At 34.4% G+C, this 20,367-nt stretch overlaps 1 protein-coding gene across 2 annotated transcripts in view; it reads right to left on the bottom strand.

Moving 5' to 3' along the window:
* Nucleotides 1-13,365: 13,365 nt before the first annotated feature.
* The window catches only part of fat2 (FAT atypical cadherin 2), an 85,269-nt gene continuing 78,267 nt past the window's right edge, over nt 13,366-20,367 (bottom strand). For both annotated transcript variants that reach the window (XM_041047559.1, XM_041047560.1), the window contains exon 29: nt 13,366-17,821. In XM_041047559.1, coding sequence (XP_040903493.1) covers nt 17,325-17,821 — 497 coding nt within the window. In that variant the 3' untranslated portion in view covers nt 13,366-17,324. The remainder of the gene's footprint in view (nt 17,822-20,367) is intronic.

Here is a 20,367-nt window from a genome sequence, read left to right as displayed (position 1 = left end):
TTAGACCTCCAAAAGTCATAAAAAACGTCATAGTATAGTAAGGCATCAAAATTGGACAAAAAAAGTCAAAAAATTTTTTTCACCTCCAAAAGTCATAAAATTCGTCATAGTATAGTAAGGCGTCAAAATCGGATAAAAAAAGTCAAAAATTTTTTCGACCTCCAAAAGTCATAAAAAACATCATAGTATAGTAAGGCGTTTTTTTCGGCCAAAAAAAGTCAAAATTTTTTTTGACCTCAAAATGTCATAAAAAACGTCATAGTATAGTAAGGCGTCAAAATCGGACAAAAAAAGTCAAAAATTTTTTTGACCTCCAAAAGTCATAAAAAACGTCATAGTATAGTAAGGCGTTTTTTTAGGCCAAAAAAAGTCAAAATTTTTTTAGACCTCCAAAAGTCATAAAAAACGTCATAGTATAGTAAGGCGTCAAAATCGGACAAAAAAAGTCAAAATTTTTTTCGACCTCCAAAAGTCATAAAAATCGTCATAGTATAGTAAGGCGTTTATTTCGGCCAAAAAAAGTCAAAATTTTTTTTCACCTCAAAAGTCATAAAAAACGTCATAGTATAGTAAGGCGTTTTTTTCGGCCAAAAAAAGTCAAAATTTTTTTCGACCTCAAAATGTCATAAAAAACGTCACAGTATAGTAAGGCGTTTTTTTCGGGCAAAAAAAGTCAAAATTTTTTTCGACCTCAAAATGTCATAAAAAACGTCATAGTATAGTAAGGCATCAAAATTGGACAAAAAAAGTCAAATTTTTTTTTTCACCTCCAAAAGTCATAAAAAACGTCATAGTATAGTAAGGCGTCAAAATCGGACAAAAAAAGTCAAAATTTTTTTTGACCTCCAAAAGTCATAAAAAACGTCATAGTATAGTAAGGCGTTTTTTTAGGCCAAAAAAAGTCAAAATTTTTTTAGACCTCCAAAAGTCATAAAAAACGTCATAGTATAGTAAGGCATCAAAATTGGACAAAAAAAGTCAAAAAATTTTTTTCACCTCCAAAAGTCATAAAATTCGTCATAGTATAGTAAGGCGTCAAAATCGGATAAAAAAAGTCAAAAATTTTTTCGACCTCCAAAAGTCATAAAAAACATCATAGTATAGTAAGGCGTTTTTTTCGGCCAAAAAAAGTCAAAATTTTTTTCGACCTCCAAAAGTCATAAAAAACGTCATAGTATAGTAAGGCGTTTTTTTCGGCCAAAAAAAGTCAAAATTTTTTTCGACCTCCAAAAGTCATAAAAAACGTCATAGTATAGTAAGGCGCTTTTTTCGGCCAAAAAAAGTCTAAATTTTTTTCGACCTCCAAAAGTCATAACAAACGTCATAGTATAGTAAGGCGTTTTTTTCGGCCAAAAAAAGTCAAAATTTTTTTCGACCTCCAAAAGTCATAAAAAACGTCATAGTATAGTAAGGCGTCAAAATCGGCCAAAAAAAGTCAAAATTTTTTTTGACCTCCAAAAGTCATAAAAAACGTCATAGTATAGTAAGGCGTTTTTTTCGGCCAAAAAAAGTCAAAATTTTTTTCGACCTCCAAAAGTCCAAATTTTTTTCGACCTCCAAAAGTCATAAAAAACGTCATAGTATAGTAAGGCGTTTTTTTCGGCCAAAAAAAGTCAAAATTTTTTTCGATCTCCAAAAGTCAAAATTTTTTTAGACCTCCAAAAGTCATAAAAAACGTCATAGTATAGTAAGGCGTTTTTTTTGGCCAAAAAAAGTCAAAATTTTTTTAGACCTCCAAAAGTCATAAAAAACGTCATAGTATAGTAAGGCGTCAAAATCGGCCAAAAAAAGTCAAAATTTTTTTTGACCTCCAAAAGTCATAAAAAACGTCATAGTATAGTAAGGCGTCAAAATCGGCCAAAAAAAGTCAAAATTTTTTTCGACCTCCAAAAGTCATAAAAAACGTCATAGTATAGTAAGGCGTCAAAATCGGCCAAAAAAAGTCAAAATTTTTTTCGACCTCCAAAAGTCAACATTTTTTTCGACCTCCAAAAGTCATAAAAAACGTCATAGTATAGTAAGGTGTTTTTTTTTGGCCAAAAAAAGTCAAAATTTTTTTCGACCTCAAAATGTCATAAAAAACGTCATAGTATAGTAAGGCGTTTTTTTCGGCCAAAAAAAGTCAAAATTTTTTTAGACCTCCAAAAGTCATAAAAAACGTCATAGTATAGTAAGGTGTCAAAATCGGACAAAAAAAGTCAAAAATTTTTTCGACCTCAAAATGTCATAAAAAACGTCATAGTATAGTAAGGCGTCAAAATCGGCCAAAAAAAGTCAAAATTTTTTTCGACCTCCAAAAGTCATAAAAATCGTCATAGTATAGTAAGGCGTTTTTTTCGGCCAAAAAAAGTCAAAATTTTTTTCGACCTCAAAATGTCATAAAAAACGTCATAGTATAGTAAGGTGTCAAAATCGGACAAAAAAAGTCAAAATTTTTTTCGACCTCCAAAAGTCATAAAAAACGTCATAGTATAGTAAGGCGTTTATTTCGGCCAAAAAAAGTCAAAATTTTTTTCGACCTCAAAATGTCATAAAAAACGTCATAGTATAGTATGGCGTTTTTTTCGGCCAAAAAAAGTCAAAATTTTTTTCGACCTCAAAATGTCATAAAAAACGTCATAGTATAGTAAGGCGTCAAAATTGGACAAAAAAAGTCTAAATTTTTTTTTCACCTCCAAAAGTCATAAAAAACGTCATAGTATAGTAAGGCGTTTTTTTCGGCCAAAAACAGTCAAAAATTTTTTCGACCTCCAAAAGTCATAAAAAACGTCATAGTATAGTAAGGCGTCAAAATCGGACAAAAAAAGTCAACATTTTTTTTGACCTCCAAAAGTCATAAAAAACGTCATAGTATAGTAAGGCGTTTTTTTCGGCCAAAAAAAGTCAAAATTTTTTTCGACCTCCAAAAGTCATAAAAAACGTCATAGTATAGTAAGGCGTTTTTTTTGGCCAAAAAAAGTCAAAAATTTTTTCGACCTCAAAATGTTATAAAAAACGTCATAGTATAGTAAGGCGTTTTTTTCGGCCAAAAAAAGTCAAAATTTTTTTCGACCTCAAAATGTCATAAAAAACGTCATAGTATAGTAAGGCGTTTTTTTCGGCCAAAAAAAGTCAAAATTTTTTTCGACCTCAAAATGTCATAAAAAACGTCATAGTATAGTAAGGCATCAAAATTGGACAAAAAAAGTCAAAATTTTTTTTTCACCTCCAAAAGTCATAAAAAACGTCATAGTATAGTAAGGCGTTTATTTCGGCCAAAAAAAGTCAAAATTTTTTTAGACCTCCAAAAGTCATAAAAAACGTCATAGTATAGTAAGGCGTCAAAATTGGACAAAAAAAGTCAAAAAAATTTTTGACCTCAAAATGTCATAAAAAACGTCATAGTATAGTAAGGCGTTTTTTTCGGTCAAAAAAAGGCAAATTTTTTTTTCACCTCAAAATGTCATAAAAAACGTCATAGTATAGTAAGGCGTTTTTTTCGGTCAAAAAAAGTCACATTTTTTTTTCACCTCAAAATGTCATAAAAAACGTCATAGTATAGTAAGGCGTTTTTTTCGGCCAAAAAAGTCAAAATTTTTTTTCACCTCAAAATGTCATAAAAAACGTCATAGTATAGTAAGGCGTTTTTTTCGGCCAAAAAAAGTCAAAATTTTTTTTGACCTCCAAAAGTCATAAAAATCGTCATAGTATAGTAAGGCGTTTTTTTCGGCCAAAAAAAGTCCAAATTTTTTTAGACCTCCAAAAGTCATAAAAAACGTCATAGTATAGTAAGGCGTTTTTTTAGGGCAAAAAAAGTCAAAAGTTTTTTAGACCTCCAAAAGTCATAAAAAACGTCATAGTATAGTAAGGCGTCAAAATCGGACAAAAAAAGTCAACATTTTTTTCGACCTCCAAAAGTCATAAAAAACGTCATAGTATAGTAAGGCGTCAAAATCGGACAAAAAAAGTCAAAATTTTTTTCGACCTCCAAAAGTCATAAAAAACGTCATAGTATAGTAAGGCGTTTTTTTCGGTCAAAAAAAGTCAAAAATTTTTTCGACCTCAAAATGTCATAAAAAACGTCATAGTATAGTAAGGCGTCAAAATCGGACAAAAAAAGTCAAAATTTTTTTCGACCTCCAAAAGTCATAAAAAACGTCATAGTATAGTAAGGCGTTTTTTTCGGCCAAAAAAAGTCAAAATTTTTTTCGACCTCCAAAAGTCATAAAAAACGTCATAGTATAGTAAGGCGTTTTTTTCGGCCAAAAAAAGTCAAAATTTTTTTCGACCTCCAAAAGTCATAAAAAACGTCATAGTATAGTAAGGCGTTTTTTTCGGGCAAAAAAAGTCAAAATTTTTTTAGACCTCCAAAAGTCATAAAAAACGTCATAGTATAGTAAGGCGTTTTTTTCGGCCAAAAACAGTCAAAATTTTTTTCGACCTCCAAAAGTCATAAAAAACGTCATAGTATAGTAAGGCGTTTTTTTCGGCCAAAAAAAGTCAAAATTTTTTTCGACCTCAAAATGTCATAAAAAACGTCATAGTATAGTAAGGCGTTTTTTTCGGGCAAAAAAAGTCAAAATTTTTTTCGACCTCAAAATGTCATAAAAAACGTCATAGTATAGTAAGGCATCAAAATTGGACAAAAAAAGTCAAAAATTTTTTTTCACCTCCAAAAGTCATAAAAAACGTCATAGTATAGTAAGGCGTCAAAATCGGATAAAAAAAGTCAAAAATTTTTTCGACCTCCAAAAGTCATAAAAAACGTCATAGTATAGTAAGGCGTTTTTTTCGGCCAAAAAAAGTCAAAATTTTTTTCGACCTCCAAAAGTCATAAAAAACGTCATAGTATAGTAAGGCGTTTTTTTCGGCCAAAAAAAGTCAAAATTTTTTTCGACCTCCAAAAGTCATAAAAAACGTCATAGTATAGTAAGGCGTTTTTTTCGGCCAAAAAAAGTCTAAATTTTTTTCGACCTCCAAAAGTCATAACAAACGTCATAGTATAGTAAGGCGTTTTTTTCGGCCAAAAAAAGTCTAAATTTTTTTCGACCTCCAAAAGTCATAACAAACGTCATAGTATAGTAAGGCGTTTTTTTCGGCCAAAAAAAGTCAAATTTTTTTCGACCTCCAAAAGTCATAACAAACGTCATAGTATAGTAAGGCGTTTTTTTCGGCCAAAAAAAGTCAAATTTTTTTCCGACCTCCAAAAGTCATAAAAAACGTCATAGTATAGTAAGGCGTCAAAATCGGCCAAAAAAAGTCAAAATTTTTTTTGACCTCCAAAAGTCATAAAAAACGTCATAGTATAGTAAGGCGTTTTTTTCGGCCAAAAAAAGTCAAAATTTTTTTCGACCTCCAAAAGTCAAAATTTTTTTCGACCTCCAAAAGTCATAAAAAACGTCATAGTATAGTAAGGCGTTTTTTTCGGCCAAAAAAAGTCAAAATTTTTTTCGACCTCCAAAAGTCAAAATTTTTTTCGACCTCCAAAAGTCATAAAAAACGTCATAGTATAGTAAGGCGTTTTTTTTGGTCAAAAAAAGTCAAAATTTTTTTAGACCTCCAAAAGTCATAAAAAACGTCATAGTATAGTAAGGCGTCAAAATTGGACAAAAAAAGTCAAAATTTTTTTTGACCTCCAAAAGTTATAAAAAACGTCATAGTATAGTAAGGCGTCAAAATCGGACAAAAAAAGTCAAAATTTTTTTCGACCTCCAAAAGTCATAAAAAACGTCATAGTATAGTAAGGCGTTTTTTTCGGCCAAAAAAAGTCAAAATTTTTTTTGACCTCAAAATGTCATAAAAAACGTCATAGTATAGTAAGGCGTCAAAATCGGACAAAAAAAGTCAACATTTTTTTTGACCTCCAAAAGTCATAAAAAACGTCATAGTATAGTAAGGCGTTTATTTCGGCCAAAAAAAGTCAAAATTTTTTTCGACCTCCAAAAGTCATAAAAAACGTCATAGTATAGTAAGGCGTTTTTTTCGGCCAAAAAAAGTCAAAATTTTTTTCGACCTCAAAATGTCATAAAAAACGTCATAGTATAGTAAGGCGTTTTTTTCGGGCAAAAAAAGTCAAAATTTTTTTCGACCTCAAAATGTCATAAAAAACGTCATAGTATAGTAAGGCATCAAAATTGGACAAAAAAAGTCAAAATTTTTTTTTCACCTCCAAAAGTCATAAAAAACGTCATAGTATAGTAAGGCGTCAAAATTGGACAAAAAAAGTCAAAATTTTTTTTCACCTCAAAATGTCATAAAAAACGTCATAGTATAGTAAGGCGTTTTTTTCGGCCAAAAAAAGTCAAAATTTTTTTTGACCTCCAAAAGTCATAAAAATCGTCATGGTATAGTAAGGCGTTTTTTTCGGCCAAAAAAAGTCCAAATTTTTTTAGACCTCCAAAAGTCATAAAAAACGTCATAGTATAGTAAGGCGTTTTTTTAGGGCAAAAAAAGTCAAAAGTTTTTTAGACCTCCAAAAGTCATAAAAAACGTCATAGTATAGTAAGGCGTCAAAATCGGACAAAAAAAGTCAAAATTTTTTTAGACCTCCAAAAGTCATAAAAAACGTCATAGTATAGTAAGGCGTCAAAATCGGACAAAAAAAGTCAAAATTTTTTTAGACCTCCAAAAGTCATAAAAAACGTCATAGTATAGTAAGGCGTCAAAATCGGACAAAAAAAGTCAAAATTTTTTTAGACCTCCAAAAGTCATAAAAAACGTCATAGTATAGTAAGGCGTTTTTTTCGGTCAAAAAAAGTCAAAAATTTTTTCGACCTCAAAATGTCATAAAAAACGTCATAGTATAGTAAGGCGTCAAAATCGGACAAAAAAAGTCAAAATTTTTTTCGACCTCCAAAAGTCATAAAAAACGTCATAGTATAGTAAGGCGTTTTTTTCGGCCAAAAAAAGTCAAAATTTTTTTAGACCTCCAAAAGTCATAAAAAACGTCATAGTATAGTAAGGCGTCAAAATCGGACAAAAAAAGTCAAAATTTTTTTCGACCTCCAAAAGTCATAAAAAACGTCATAGTATAGTAAGGCGTTTTTTTCGGCCAAAAAAAGTCAAAATTTTTTTAGACCTCCAAAAGTCATAAAAAACGTCATAGTATAGTAAGGCGTCAAAATTGGACAAAAAAAGTCAAAAAAATTTTTGACCTCAAAATGTCATAAAAAAGGTCATAGTATAGTAAGGCGTTTTTTTCGGTCAAAAAAAGTCACATTTTTTTTTCACCTCAAAATGTCATAAAAAACGTCATAGTATAGTAAGGCGTTTTTTTCGGCCAAAAAAAGTCAAAATTTTTTTTCACCTCAAAAGTCATAAAAAACGTCATAGTATAGTAAGGCGTTTTTTTCGGCCAAAAAAAGTCAAAATTTTTTTTCACCTCAAAATGTCATAAAAAACGTCATAGTATAGTAAGGCGTTTTTTTCGGCCAAAAAAAGTCAAAATTTTTTTTGACCTCCAAAAGTCATAAAAATCGTCATAGTATAGTAAGGCGTTTATTTCGGCCAAAAAAAGTCAAAATTTTTTTAGACCTCCAAAAGTCATAAAAAACGTCATAGTATAGTAAGGCGTCAAAATCGGACAAAAAAAGTCAAAATTTTTTTCGACCTCCAAAAGTCATAAAAAACGTCATAGTATAGTAAGGCGTTTTTTTAGGGCAAAAAAAGTCAAAATTTTTTTAGACCTCCAAAAGTCATAAAAAACGTCATAGTATAGTAAGGCGTCAAAATCGGACAAAAAAAGTCAACATTTTTTTCGACCTCCAAAAGTCATAAAAAACGTCATAGTATAGTAAGGCGTCAAAATCGGCCAAAAAAAGTCAACATTTTTTTCGACCTCCAAAAGTCATAAAAAACGTCATAGTATAGTAAGGCGTTTTTTTCGGCCAAAAAATGTCAAAATTTTTTTCGACCTCCAAAAGTCATAAAAAACGTCATAGTATAGTAAGGCGTTTTTTTCGGCCAAAAACAGTCAAAATTTTTTTCGACCTCCAAAAGTCATAAAAAACGTCATAGTATAGTAAGGCGTTTTTTTCGGCCAAAAAAAGTCAAAATTTTTTTCGACCTCAAAATGTCATAAAAAACGTCATAGTATAGTAAGGCGTTTTTTTCGGGCAAAAAAAGTCAAAATTTTTTTCGACCTCAAAATGTCATAAAAAACGTCATAGTATAGTAAGGCATCAAAATTGGACAAAAAAAGTCAGAATTTTTTTTTCACCTCCAAAAGTCATAAAAAACGTCATAGTATAGTAAGGCGTCAAAATCGGATAAAAAAAGTCAAAAATTTTTTCGACCTCCAAAAGTCATAAAAAACGTCATAGTATAGTAAGGCGTTTTTTTCGGCCAAAAAAAGTCAAAATTTTTTTCGACCTCCAAAAGTCAAAATTTTTTTCGACCTCCAAAAGTCATAAAAAACGTCATAGTATAGTAAGGCGTTTTTTTCGGCCAAAAAAAGTCAAAATTTTTTTCGACCTCCAAAAGTCAAAATTTTTTTAGACCTCCAAAAGTCATAAAAAACGTCATAGTATAGTAAGGCGTTTTTTTTGGTCAAAAAAAGTCAAAATTTTTTTCGACCTCCAAAAGTCATAAAAAACGTCATAGTATAGTAAGGCGTCAAAATCGGACAAAAAAAGTCAAAATTTTTTTTGACCTCCAAAAGTTATAAAAAACGTCATAGTATAGTAAGGCGTCAAAATCGGACAAAAAAAGTCAAAATTTTTTTCGACCTCAAAATGTCATAAAAAACGTCATAGTATAGTAAGGCATCAAAATTGGACAAAAAAAGTCAAAATTTTTTTTTCACCTCCAAAAGTCATAAAAAACGTCATAGTATAGTAAGGCGTCAAAATCGGATAAAAAAAGTCAAAAATTTTTTCGACCTCCAAAAGTCATAAAAAACGTCATAGTATAGTAAGGCGTTTTTTTCAGCCAAAAAAAGTCAAAATTTTTTTCGACCTCCAAAAGTCATAAAAAACGTCATAGTATAGTAAGGCGTTTTTTTCGGCCAAAAAAAGTCTAAATTTTTTTCGACCTCCAAAAGTCATAACAAACGTCATAGTATAGTAAGGCGTTTTTTTCGGCCAAAAAAAGTCTAAATTTTTTTCGACCTCCAAAAGTCATAACAAACGTCATAGTATAGTAAGGCGTTTTTTTCGGCCAAAAAAAGTCAAAATTTTTTTCGACCTCCAAAAGTCATAAAAAACGTCATAGTATAGTAAGGCGTTTTTTTCGGCCAAAAAAAGTCAACATTTTTTTAGACCTCCAAAAGTCATAAAAAACGTCATAGTATAGTAAGGCGTTTTTTCCGGCCAAAAAAAGTCAAAATTTTTTTAGACCTCCAAAAGTCATAAAAAACGTCATAGTATAGTAAGGCGTCAAAATTGGACAAAAAAAGTCAAAAAAATTTTTGACCTCAAAATGTCATAAAAAATGTCATAGTATAGTAAGGCGTTTTTTTCGGTCAAAAAAAGTCAAATTTTTTTTTCACCTCAAAATGTCATAAAAAACGTCATAGTATAGTAAGGCGTTTTTTTCGGTCAAAAAAAGTCACATTTTTTTTTCACCTCAAAATGTCATAAAAAACGTCATAGTATAGTAAGGCGTTTTTTTCGGCCAAAAAAGTCAAAAAATTTTTTCACCTCAAAATGTCATAAAAAACGTCATAGTATAGTAAGGCGTTTTTTTCGGCCAAAAAAAGTCAAAATTTTTTTTGACCTCCAAAAGTCATAAAAATCGTCATAGTATAGTAAGGCGTTTTTTTCGGCCAAAAAAAGTCAAAATTTTTTTAGACCTCCAAAAGTCATAAAAAACGTCATAGTATAGTAAGGCGTTTTTTTAGGGCAAAAAAAGTCAAAAGTTTTTTAGACCTCCAAAAGTCATAAAAAACGTCATAGTATAGTAAGGCGTCAAAATCGGACAAAAAAAGTCAAAATTTTTTTAGACCTCCAAAAGTCATAAAAAACGTCATAGTATAGTAAGGCGTCAAAATCGGACAAAAAAAGTCCAAATTTTTTTAGACCTCCAAAAGTCATAAAAAACGTCATAGTATAGTAAGGCGTTTTTTTCGGTCAAAAAAAGTCAAAAAATTTTTCGACCTCAAAATGTCATAAAAAACGTCATAGTATAGTAAGGCGTCAAAATCGGACAAAAAAAGTCAAAATTTTTTTCGACCTCCAAAAGTCATAAAAAACGTCATAGTATAGTAAGGCGTTTTTTTCGGCCAAAAAAAGTCAAAATTTTTTTCGACCTCCAAAAGTCATAAAAAACGTCATAGTATAGTAAGGCGTTTTTTTCGGCCAAAAAAAGTCAAAATTTTTTTAGACCTCCAAAAGTCATAAAAAACGTCATAGTATAGTAAGGCGTTTATTTCGGCCAAAAAAAGTCAAAATTTTTTTAGACCTCCAAAAGTCATAAAAAACGTCATAGTATAGTAAGGCGTCAAAATCGGACAAAAAAAGTCAAAATTTTTTTCGACCTCCAAAAGTCATAAAAAACGTCATAGTATAGTAAGGCGTCAAAATCGGACAAAAAAAGTCAAAAATTTTTTAGACCTCCAAAAGTCATAAAAAACGTCATAGTATAGTAAGGCGTTTTTTTCGGCCAAAAAAAGTCAAAAATTTTTTCGACCTCAAAATGTCATAAAAAACGTCATAGTATAGTAAGGCGTCAAAATCGGACAAAAAAAGTCAAAATCTTTTTAGACCTCCAAAAGTCATAAAAAACGTCATAGTATAGTAAGGCGTTTTTTTCGGCCAAAAAAAGTCAAAATTTTTTTAGACCTCCAAAAGTCATAAAAAACGTCATAGTATAGTAAGGCGTCAAAATCGGCCAAAAAAAGTCAACATTTTTTTCGACCTCCAAAAGTCATAAAAAACGTCATAGTATAGTAAGGCGTTTTTTTTCGGCCAAAAAAAGTCAAAAATTTTTTCGACCTCCAAAAGTCATAAAAAACGTCATAGTATAGTAAGGCGTTTTTTTCGGCCAAAAAAAGTCAAAATTTTTTTCGACCTCCAAAAGTCATAAAAAACGTCATAGTATAGTAAGGCGTTTTTTTTCGGCCAAAAAAAGTCAAAATTTTTTTAGACCTCCAAAAGTCATAAAAAACGTCATAGTATAGTAAGGCGTCAAAATTGGACAAAAAAAGTCAAAAAAATTTTTGACCTCAAAATGTCATAAAAAATGTCATAGTATAGTAAGGCGTTTTTTTCGGTCAAAAAAAGTCAAAATTTTTTTTTCACCTCAAAATGTCATAAAAAACGTCATAGTATAGTAAGGCGTCAAAATTGGCCAAAAAAAGTCAAAAAAATTTTTGACCTCAAAATGTCAAAAAACGTCATAGTATAGTAAGGCGTTTTTTTCGGCCAAAAAAAGTCAAAATTTTTTTTCACCTCCAAATGTCATAAAAAACGTCATAGTATAGTAAGGCGTTTTTTCGGCCAAAAAAAGTCAAAATTTTTTTCGACCTCCAAAAGTCATAAAAAACGTCATAGTATAGTAAGGCGTTTTTTTCGGCCAAAAAAAGTCAACATTTTTTTTGACCTCCAAAAGTCATAAAAAACGTCATAGTATAGTAAGGCGTTTTTTTCGGCCAAAAAAAGTCAAAATTTTTTTAGACCTCCAAAAGTCATAAAAAACGTCATAGTATAGTAAGGCGTCAAAATTGGACAAAAAAAGTCAAAAAATTTTTGACCTCAAAATGTCATAAAAAATGTCATAGTATAGTAAGGCGTTTTTTTTCGGTCAAAAAAAGTCAAATTTTTTTTTCACCTCAAAATGTCATAAAAAACGTCATAGTATAGTAAGGCGTTTTTTTCGGTCAAAAAAAGTCACATTTTTTTTTCACCTCAAAATGTCATAAAAAACGTCATAGTATAGTAAGGCGTTTTTTTCGGCCAAAAAAAGTCAAAATTTTTTTTCACCTCAAAATGTCATAAAAAACGTCATAGTATAGTAAGGCGTTTTTTTCGGCCAAAAAAAGTCAAAATTTTTTTAGACCTCCAAAAGTCATAAAAAACGTCATAGTATAGTAAGGCGTCAAAATCGGCCAAAAAAAGTCAAAATTTTTTTAGACCTCCAAAAGTCATAAAAAATGTCATAGTATAGTAAGGCGTTTTTTTCGGCCAAAAAAAGTAAAAAATTTTTTTCGCTTCAAAATGTCATAAAAAACTTCATAGTATAGTAAGGCGTTTTTTTCGGCCAAAAAAAGTCAAAATTTTTTTTCACCTCAAAATGTCATAAAAAACGTCAAAGTATAGTAAGGCGTCAAAATTGGCCAAAAAAAGTCAAAAAAATTTTTGACCTCAAAATGTCAAAAAACGTCATAGTATAGTAAGGCGTTTTTTTCGGCCAAAAAAAGTCAAATTTTTTTTTCACCTCAAAATGTCATAAAAAACGTCATAGTATAGTAAGGCGGCAAAATTGGCCAAAAAAAGTCAAAAAAATTTTTGACCTCAAAATGTCAAAAAACGTCATAGTATAGTAAGGCGTTTTTTTCGGCCAAAAAAGTCAAATTTTTTTTTCACCTCAAAATGTCATAAAAAACGTCATAGTATAGTAAGGCGTTTTTTTCGGCCAAAAAAAGTCAACATTTTTTTCGACCTCCAAAAGTCATAAAAAACGAAAGAGTTAGCTCTTTTTAGTGAGCCGAGCCAAAAGAGCCGGTTCTCTAAAAAGAGCCAGAATTCCCATCACTAATGTGTAGTACCTGAGCGCATCTGCAAACTGCACACGCGTGCATGCTTTTGTTCGTTATTTTCGTTATGTAACCAGTTGCTGGTTATTTTTCTGCCAAACCAGTTGCCCCGGCTTTTCTTCTTCTAATCTGGTAGTTTACTTAGTATCTGAGGGTTTTGGTCTGTTTGTGGAACAGAACCATTAATCTGAAAACATCACACTGCTTCTTAGGAAACTGGGTTTTTCAGGAAAACACTGCTAAGTCCTCCCTGCTGTGTTCGTTCACCCTGTTCCAGTCGCTCAGGTTTGGTAAAATATGGCTAAATACACTGCTCATGTTTCAAGTTGTTGATCAGTTCAAAGTTAATTGCTTCTCAGTGTTATCATTATCTAAACCACTTCCCCATGAAATGCTGATTGATCTGGCTTCCAGCTGTCTGGCCCTGTAGATGTGTCTCAGACTAACCCAGAAATTTCTTTTACTGTCGGAGTGATTTGCATCACCGATGTGCGTAGGCAAGTTCAATTCAAATTACCAGTGATCTCCTCTGATAACACTAATCCTGTCTGGAGAAGGCTTGAAAGTGTTTTATCACTTTCCTGTCCAGATAGTGATGAAACACTCAGATGTTTTTCTGTTTTTTTTTCTAAACCTCAGCGTCTGTTTTGACAGATGCTCAGAACACAGAGCAACAAGGAGCATGATACCGTTGATCAAAGTTCATAAAAGATAATATCTTTATTCATACTCTTTACAATATTGAAAAACAAAAATGGAAGGATGGCATCTTAATAAAATCTCTCACAGAGAAACAACAGAGCAAAACATGGGGCAGCCCACATTGATACAAAAATAAACTTTATGAATGAAAACAAATGTGGTGTATATTCATGTAAAGTCATATTCTGCACAAACAACCAACGACTGCGACACACAGATACAGACCGTATATACAACACAATAACTGTAGATAATAAGGTTTTTTTTTTTTTACAGAGGACTGGAAAAATTGTTTTATCTAAGACAACAGTCACAGTTAAACCACCAGAGATGAGACAGACGTCAACCCACAGTGTACGACACCAATGGCAGTTAAACTTTTAGGCGGATTTAGCAACAAATTCTCAGATTGTGCAAAATAAGTTCTAAACAAATTTCTCTGATCTTCAAAAATTCTCAGCTCTTGCTGACAATATTGTCTTACAATACTCAGACTTAAACATTTCATGCAGTAATAATACACTGATTAAAGTTGACAGGATTTGTTTAATTTTAAAATTAATTTAAAAAACTATTCTGAGGCATCACTGCTCTTTTTTCTGTGTGGAGGTTTGATTTTCTCAACTAATTTGTAAGATGCTGTCACTGCACCATGGCCTCAGCTAGTTGTCTGTTATGAGAGTTAAGGATTAAAGATTTTTCTCTATCAAAACTTTTTATCTCTGGCAAAGTGAAACGAGCTCCATGTGATTCTTTAATGGTTAGAAAATGTATTTCTCTTAAATTTTGAAGCTGCATCTGAACTTAAACACGTCATTTACTCTGAGTTCGTGCATAATCTGCAGCAAGTGTTAGATGAGAAGGTTAGTTATTCCTCTGCCGTTTATAAAGAAGTAGCTTTGTGACATGTTAGCTTAGCACAGAAAGTGTAAGCAGGAGCAAACGGCTAGTCCCGCTCTGTGATACAACATGTAAATGTGTTGCTGAAGGGCATTTTTCTTCTTAGTTATTATGAATGCTTGCATTTTTTCCTGCTACCAGAATAAAACATGCAGAGATAAAGCCAATATCGATCTTCTCATCAAACTCTTGTGAAGATGGAAAATAAGAAAATTTCCCAAAATGCTGTAGCATGTAAAGTTTCCTGGTTGCTCATGTGTTTATGTGTGATTGAAAAATATTCTTTAAGCCTTGCTGCAGGAATCAGAGAAGACAGATTTAGCCTGCGTGCATAAGGTAAACAGAAGTGAGAAGTGATCAGCTGAAATCTGTTTAACTCCACAAACAGCACGTGCAGTGGCAGCCACGCAAGTCTCTCTTAATGCATCCGGTGCTGCAAATGCCTACAAACCCTAATTCCTTTCTCAGGGATTGTGCCAAAGCTCAGCAGCAGCTCAGCAAGACGGCAGTAAAAACCAGCAGTGACTAAATATGTATTAATATTTTCAGTGTGTGTGCTTTGATTTAGCCTATTATGGTTCCAGATGGGAGAGATTTTTCAGCCATAACAAATGAAAGAGCTGTAGAGAAGCATTTTTTCCTGTGTCTGACAGTCTGTCTGAATCACCCTGATGTCTCTTAACACATACATGTTACAACAAATGTTTTTTTCTAGTGCAAACAATGCCCTCATGTCTTACGTATCTCCCTGACCTCTGAGAGCTGTTAAAAAAAAAAAAAAAATCCAGTTGATGCAGGTTTTGATTTTTACAAGCATCATCTGCATCCTCAACACGTTTACATGGAGGCAGCAGCAGTAAACACGGAGCGCACACATTCCCCCTGCGCACCATCGTTTGTCAAAACACAAACTGTCCAAACAGCTGGAACAATCTGATTTGTCTTCCTGATCTGATCTTTGAAGCGTCTGACTGCGCTGGAATTCACAAGCAACCTGATCGAGGCTGTATGTTGTTTGAACGGTTTAACCACTTGATGACACTGGTTGTCATGGCGACGCATGAACAAATCAGTTTGAGCTCGGTGTTTGAATATAGACTGGAGAATGGTGTAACTGCTGAGTGGCCAAACTGAAACATCTGCTGAAACATCTGTTTTTATTATGTTTACTATGTCAACTTATGCATAATGCATGTGGCTTTCTGTAGCTATGCTAACATTCAGGATATGTTGTACCAAAACAAGGTACACAAACGGACCATAGGCTGTTTGTTTGTTGACTTTACTAACGGGGACAATACATTGCTGCCACTGTTCGTTTCTTTTAGTGAATCTAGTTAATTCGAAAACACAAGAAATGAAGATTTTTAGACCTGAAATAATTATTCAGTTGATTGTGGAGTTATGAATCAATCATGGATCAACAAAAAAAAAACAAAACACAACAGTCAGTATTAAGTAGCATGCAGTAAAGTGATTATCTTTAGCTGTTAACTGTTTTATCAAAGAAATGCTGATGAAGTGACCTTTGATTTTTGAACATCGTGGCTCTTAATGCTGAACACTCACTCTGCTATTCAGCATAACACATTCGCTTTTTAATATGCAGCATTCTGCACAACGAGCTCCTAAACCAAAACAAGCATTTCTTTTATCTCGAGCTTGTGTATGTGCACCATTTAAAATGGCTGCATAGACCTTTATTTACTTCTGCTAAAACTGCTCCACATTAAGTGTTCCTTTTATCATCAAGGGTAGCAACACTGGAGAGCAAAACCTGACCACAAACACTAACTCTCCTTCTAAGAAAACACTGTAATCTAGTTTACACTCATTAAGATTCAAAATCTACAGAGTTTACAGGGAGAAACAGGGTTTCTACTCGTAACAGATAAAGTTAAAATACATCTACTTCACGACTAATACCAGTGTCACTTGTTTTTTTGTTGGTTTTTTTTTTTTGTGAGGATCCAGCCTCCTTCATTGTAACAGACATCAACAATCAACAGTAAGCTGATTAACGAGTTCAGTGAAATGTTCATCCTGCATGAAATGTGCTTAATGTCACTTTTAAAATGTCTGGATTTGAAATAGTGGGCCCGCGTTTCTGACATTCTTGCGTTTTTTTTAATGATTAAATAAATTTCACATGAACTGAAACATGCAGCAGCCGAGTGTGGACGTGATAAACCTCGCTGGTGATTTACTTTTCATACAATGGAACAGGCCCCATCAGATCTCTATCAGGATTTCATCACAAAGACATTTCTGAACGAGCGTTGTCGGCTGAATGTCATGTTGGCCACTGTCATGGCAACAGTGTTTTCCTCACGCCTGCTTTCTTATGTTCCATCACATCATACAGTGCATAGTATACATACCAGTATCAGTGTTTGGCAGAGCTTTGAATGATGTCTTTAGAGTAACCAGCTTGTCAGATGTGTCTGAGGAGTGAAATGCAGGAGATGTTGTTTGCTCATGTTTGGAAAGCTGACCCCTCTTCTGAGAGGCAGATTCTCCCTTGTGGAAGCTTTAAAAAAAAAAAATCTTAAGTTTTTCCTTGTTTTGACTTTGACACAGTCCACAGTCAAGTCAGTAATACTGTTCACGACTTCAGAGCCCTCGTTAATGAGTGCTCTTGCCGGCGCGTCTTAAGACAAAAACATGAACTTCTGCTGAACTTCTTCCACTGAGGTAACCGAGGAGTCCTGAGTTACCCCCATCTACTCTGGCACAGCAAGACCACGCTGTTTTAAAAAGTCCAACAAATGAAAGACATCTGAACTATTGTTCCACATGGTGCTTTCATCTGCATCAGAGTGGAAAAAAAAAGACTCAGATCTCACAGCGAGAGACAGCTGAGCCGCTGTTCAGTAGTTTTCAAAGGATCCCATCTAAGATGTGTGCTTGTACACAAAGCCGCCTCAGAGTGGAGGAACAGTAGATGGCATGTACTTGTGCTGTTCAGGTTTCCATGTGGAACTAAAAGTGCGTAATCATGGACAGGATGCAGATGGGCATAAAAGGATGTAAGCTTTGGGCCAAATTTGTTTCAAAACATTACCTCCTCGCAGCTCCCGTAATCGCTCTCCACCATGCTCTGCCCGTCGTAGCTTTGTGGGTTCTGCCCAGTGGGTCGTGTTTGAGGCTGGGCGGGGTTTGGTGCCGGTGGCGGGCTGGCCTGCTCCGCATACGATGGCATGGCCACGCTCAGGCGCATGCTGAGTCTCTTGTAGCCCCCTGAGACGTTGTCCAGGCTGCGGGTGTGCTGGGTGGGGTAGTAGCTGATGGCGGTGTACTCGTTGGGGCACTGGGAGCTGGGAAGAGGGAGCCCGTCAGGACCCAGGAAGTCATCCAGGTTCTGGTTGCTGTAGCATGGTGGGAGGGGTGCGCGGCGGTCACAGCGGTCCAGTGGGAACGGGAAGCCGCCGAAACGAGAGTTCCTCCGCGAGTCCATGGTGGAGGTGGAGTAAGTGTCCTCTACGATGTCAAACTGGGGGAACTCCTGGACGGTTGGGCGGCCGTAGTAGTCAGGGTCTGCGGGATAGACTGAGGACAGAGGACACAAAGGAACATCAGCATTTGATATTTAGATTTATTGTTTTTATCTGTTGATAATCAGATTCTATAAAGGACAGAATGAAATGTGTGGCGGTTTTCTCAAGTTGAGCTCAGAGCTGACTGCTGTTGGTTTACTGAAGCTCTGCTTAGCACAAGCTCATAATCTCATCATGAAGCAACAACATTAATTTTAGATCAAATATTTTCTCCTGCTTAGAAACAGACAGTTGTGTGAGTTTGTGTTTTAAAGTTTACCTCTTAGTTTTTTAATGCAGCCTGAGTCTGATCAGCTCTCAGACCGAACAAACAGCTCTAACTGACACTTATCATCACTCAGAGATTAATACTGATAAACAGTGGCACAGCTGCTGCTGTGCAGGACGAGGGTTTAAAAAAAAGCTTTGACTATTTGCATATTAAATCCGTAACTGTAGATTTGAAATGGCGTGGGCTTGATTAGCAGAACCGGAGGAGGGGAGATGTCTGAAGAAAGCTAAATGTCCTAAAGTCACTGTGTTTCACTTAAAGGCAGATGATTGATCCAGAGCTGCTTCTAATGACGGCCAAAGCAGAATAATCCTCTGTCCTTTGGATAAACACAATAGAAATCAACCACCATTAAGACAATTCAAGGACAACCTTGATGATAACCTCCTCTAGCTTTTTGTGCACCCCTGAGTGTGCTCTTTGTCATTTAAATATTCTCCTGAAACTAATCTCAAGCTAAGTCCCCAACCTTGAAATACTTATTTGATGATAAATACTACATTTCAGTGTGCTAATCCTAGATAAGAAGTTACACCCAGTAGACATTTTAAAGCCTCTTCTGCAGATTTAACAACAGGGAGAGAGGGCGGCAGGTGAATAGCTGTTTCTCTGAGTTCGATCTCGAAGGACTCGGTTTGTCGACAATTATTATTTTCCCTTTCAGAGCATTATCTGCCTCCATGACATTGTTCTCTGTGTATTGTATTATTTATACTTGGGTAAATGGTCTGATCAGTTCGATGCATTTGAGCCTGCTGACACATACCTGCCTCTGTGACACAGTCAGCCCTGAACAGATTAGTCGATTAATCAGTTAGCTTACAGAAAAATGATCAGCAATCCATTCTGATCAGTTAACTGTGAGTAAGTTGTCACTTTTTACCTGAAGCTCCATTTATCAAGTACCAGTGGAAATATATCATTCAAGACCTGAAATGTGAATAAAATAGTATTCTATTCAAATCTATTGTTTTTATTTGTTCTTGTCTTTGCATTTTACATGTGAAGCTATGAGTATTTGCTGCCTCTGGGCTTCTTTGTACAATTAATCAGTGAAATGGTGCATGAACGGGAAAATTTAAATCATAATTAGTGTCAGAATTCACGACAGTGTGACACTGTACGCCTGCAGCAGGGGGGGTTCACTTTGCCTTTAGTTGACTCCTGAGCCGGAAAGAGCTGAGAGCTGGGGACGTGCAGTTTAGCAAACGTGCTTTGAAATTCCCCAGCGTTCCCCTTAATCAAAGTGTGCCTCAAGTTCCTTCCCAAAATTTGGTATTTAAGCAGCCTTGAAAAGGACATTAAAAATTCTGATTTGTTAATGAAACTTCCCTTTGCTAAACATGAAAGCGAAAGCAAAAATCTGATTTGGGATCTGAAATTCGGCTGCATTTGATTTTCGCTTTTGGTTTTTATCCAATAATCGATTCAGAAAATACAGAAAATGAATAAAATCTTTTGGTGTCAACATTCATTGGCTAAACAGAGCTGTTCGTTCTCACATTTATGTTATGGACGTCTCAGACAGCAGAATCACCTGATCTACTTATACTTCCTCCACGAAATGACGTGAGGTCTGGTCGATAGCTGGAGAAGATTTAGTGCCGGGGTCAAAGGGCAAACCAAAAGCAAAGTGTAGAGGATTAAACCGCTGTCCCCTTTAACAATGAGTCGGTTAACAAGTGAGGAACTACAGGAACGTGTCCTTTATTCTCTGTGATAAGGTCAAGCAGATGAATGACCTGCCAGGCTGGCGCTGCCTGGGGAACGATGGCATGACAAACGCCTGATCTGCCTCTCTTCATCTGTCTCCACAACATAGCAGTGGATATATGAGTCACGGCTGTATTGATCTGTTACACGAAAGGAAAAAAAAAGTGCCGCACACAAAAGGAGAGAGAGACAGAACATCAGAAAGACAAGGACGATGGAGAGAAAGAGCATGACAGAAGAACAAAAGAGGAAGAAGGAAAAAGAGACAGACTGCAGAGAGATGGAGGGATAAATGAAAAGAGAGAGAGAGAGAGAGAGAGAGAGAGAGAGAGAGAAAATCGACAGAGGAAAAAGGTGAAAAAAGTACAGAAAATGAGAAAGAGAGGAGGAGAAAGACAGGCCGAGATGAGAGAAGGGGAACGTGAGAAAGGACAAAGCAGGGAATGAAGGAAGGCAATGGGCGTCATGCAAGAACCTTTTTAAGCCGGAGGCATTACGTTTTAAAGTCGTCCATCCGTCAGGTCAGGGTCACTGAGGTCACCAATCATGTTTTT

This window comes from Toxotes jaculatrix, chromosome 10 (assembly GCF_017976425.1).
Source record: "Toxotes jaculatrix isolate fToxJac2 chromosome 10, fToxJac2.pri, whole genome shotgun sequence".
In the NCBI taxonomy this organism is placed as follows: domain Eukaryota; kingdom Metazoa; phylum Chordata; class Actinopteri; family Toxotidae; genus Toxotes; species Toxotes jaculatrix.
The sequence above is the reverse complement of the archived record's forward strand: the minus strand, read 5'-3'. Positions and strand labels throughout refer to the sequence as shown.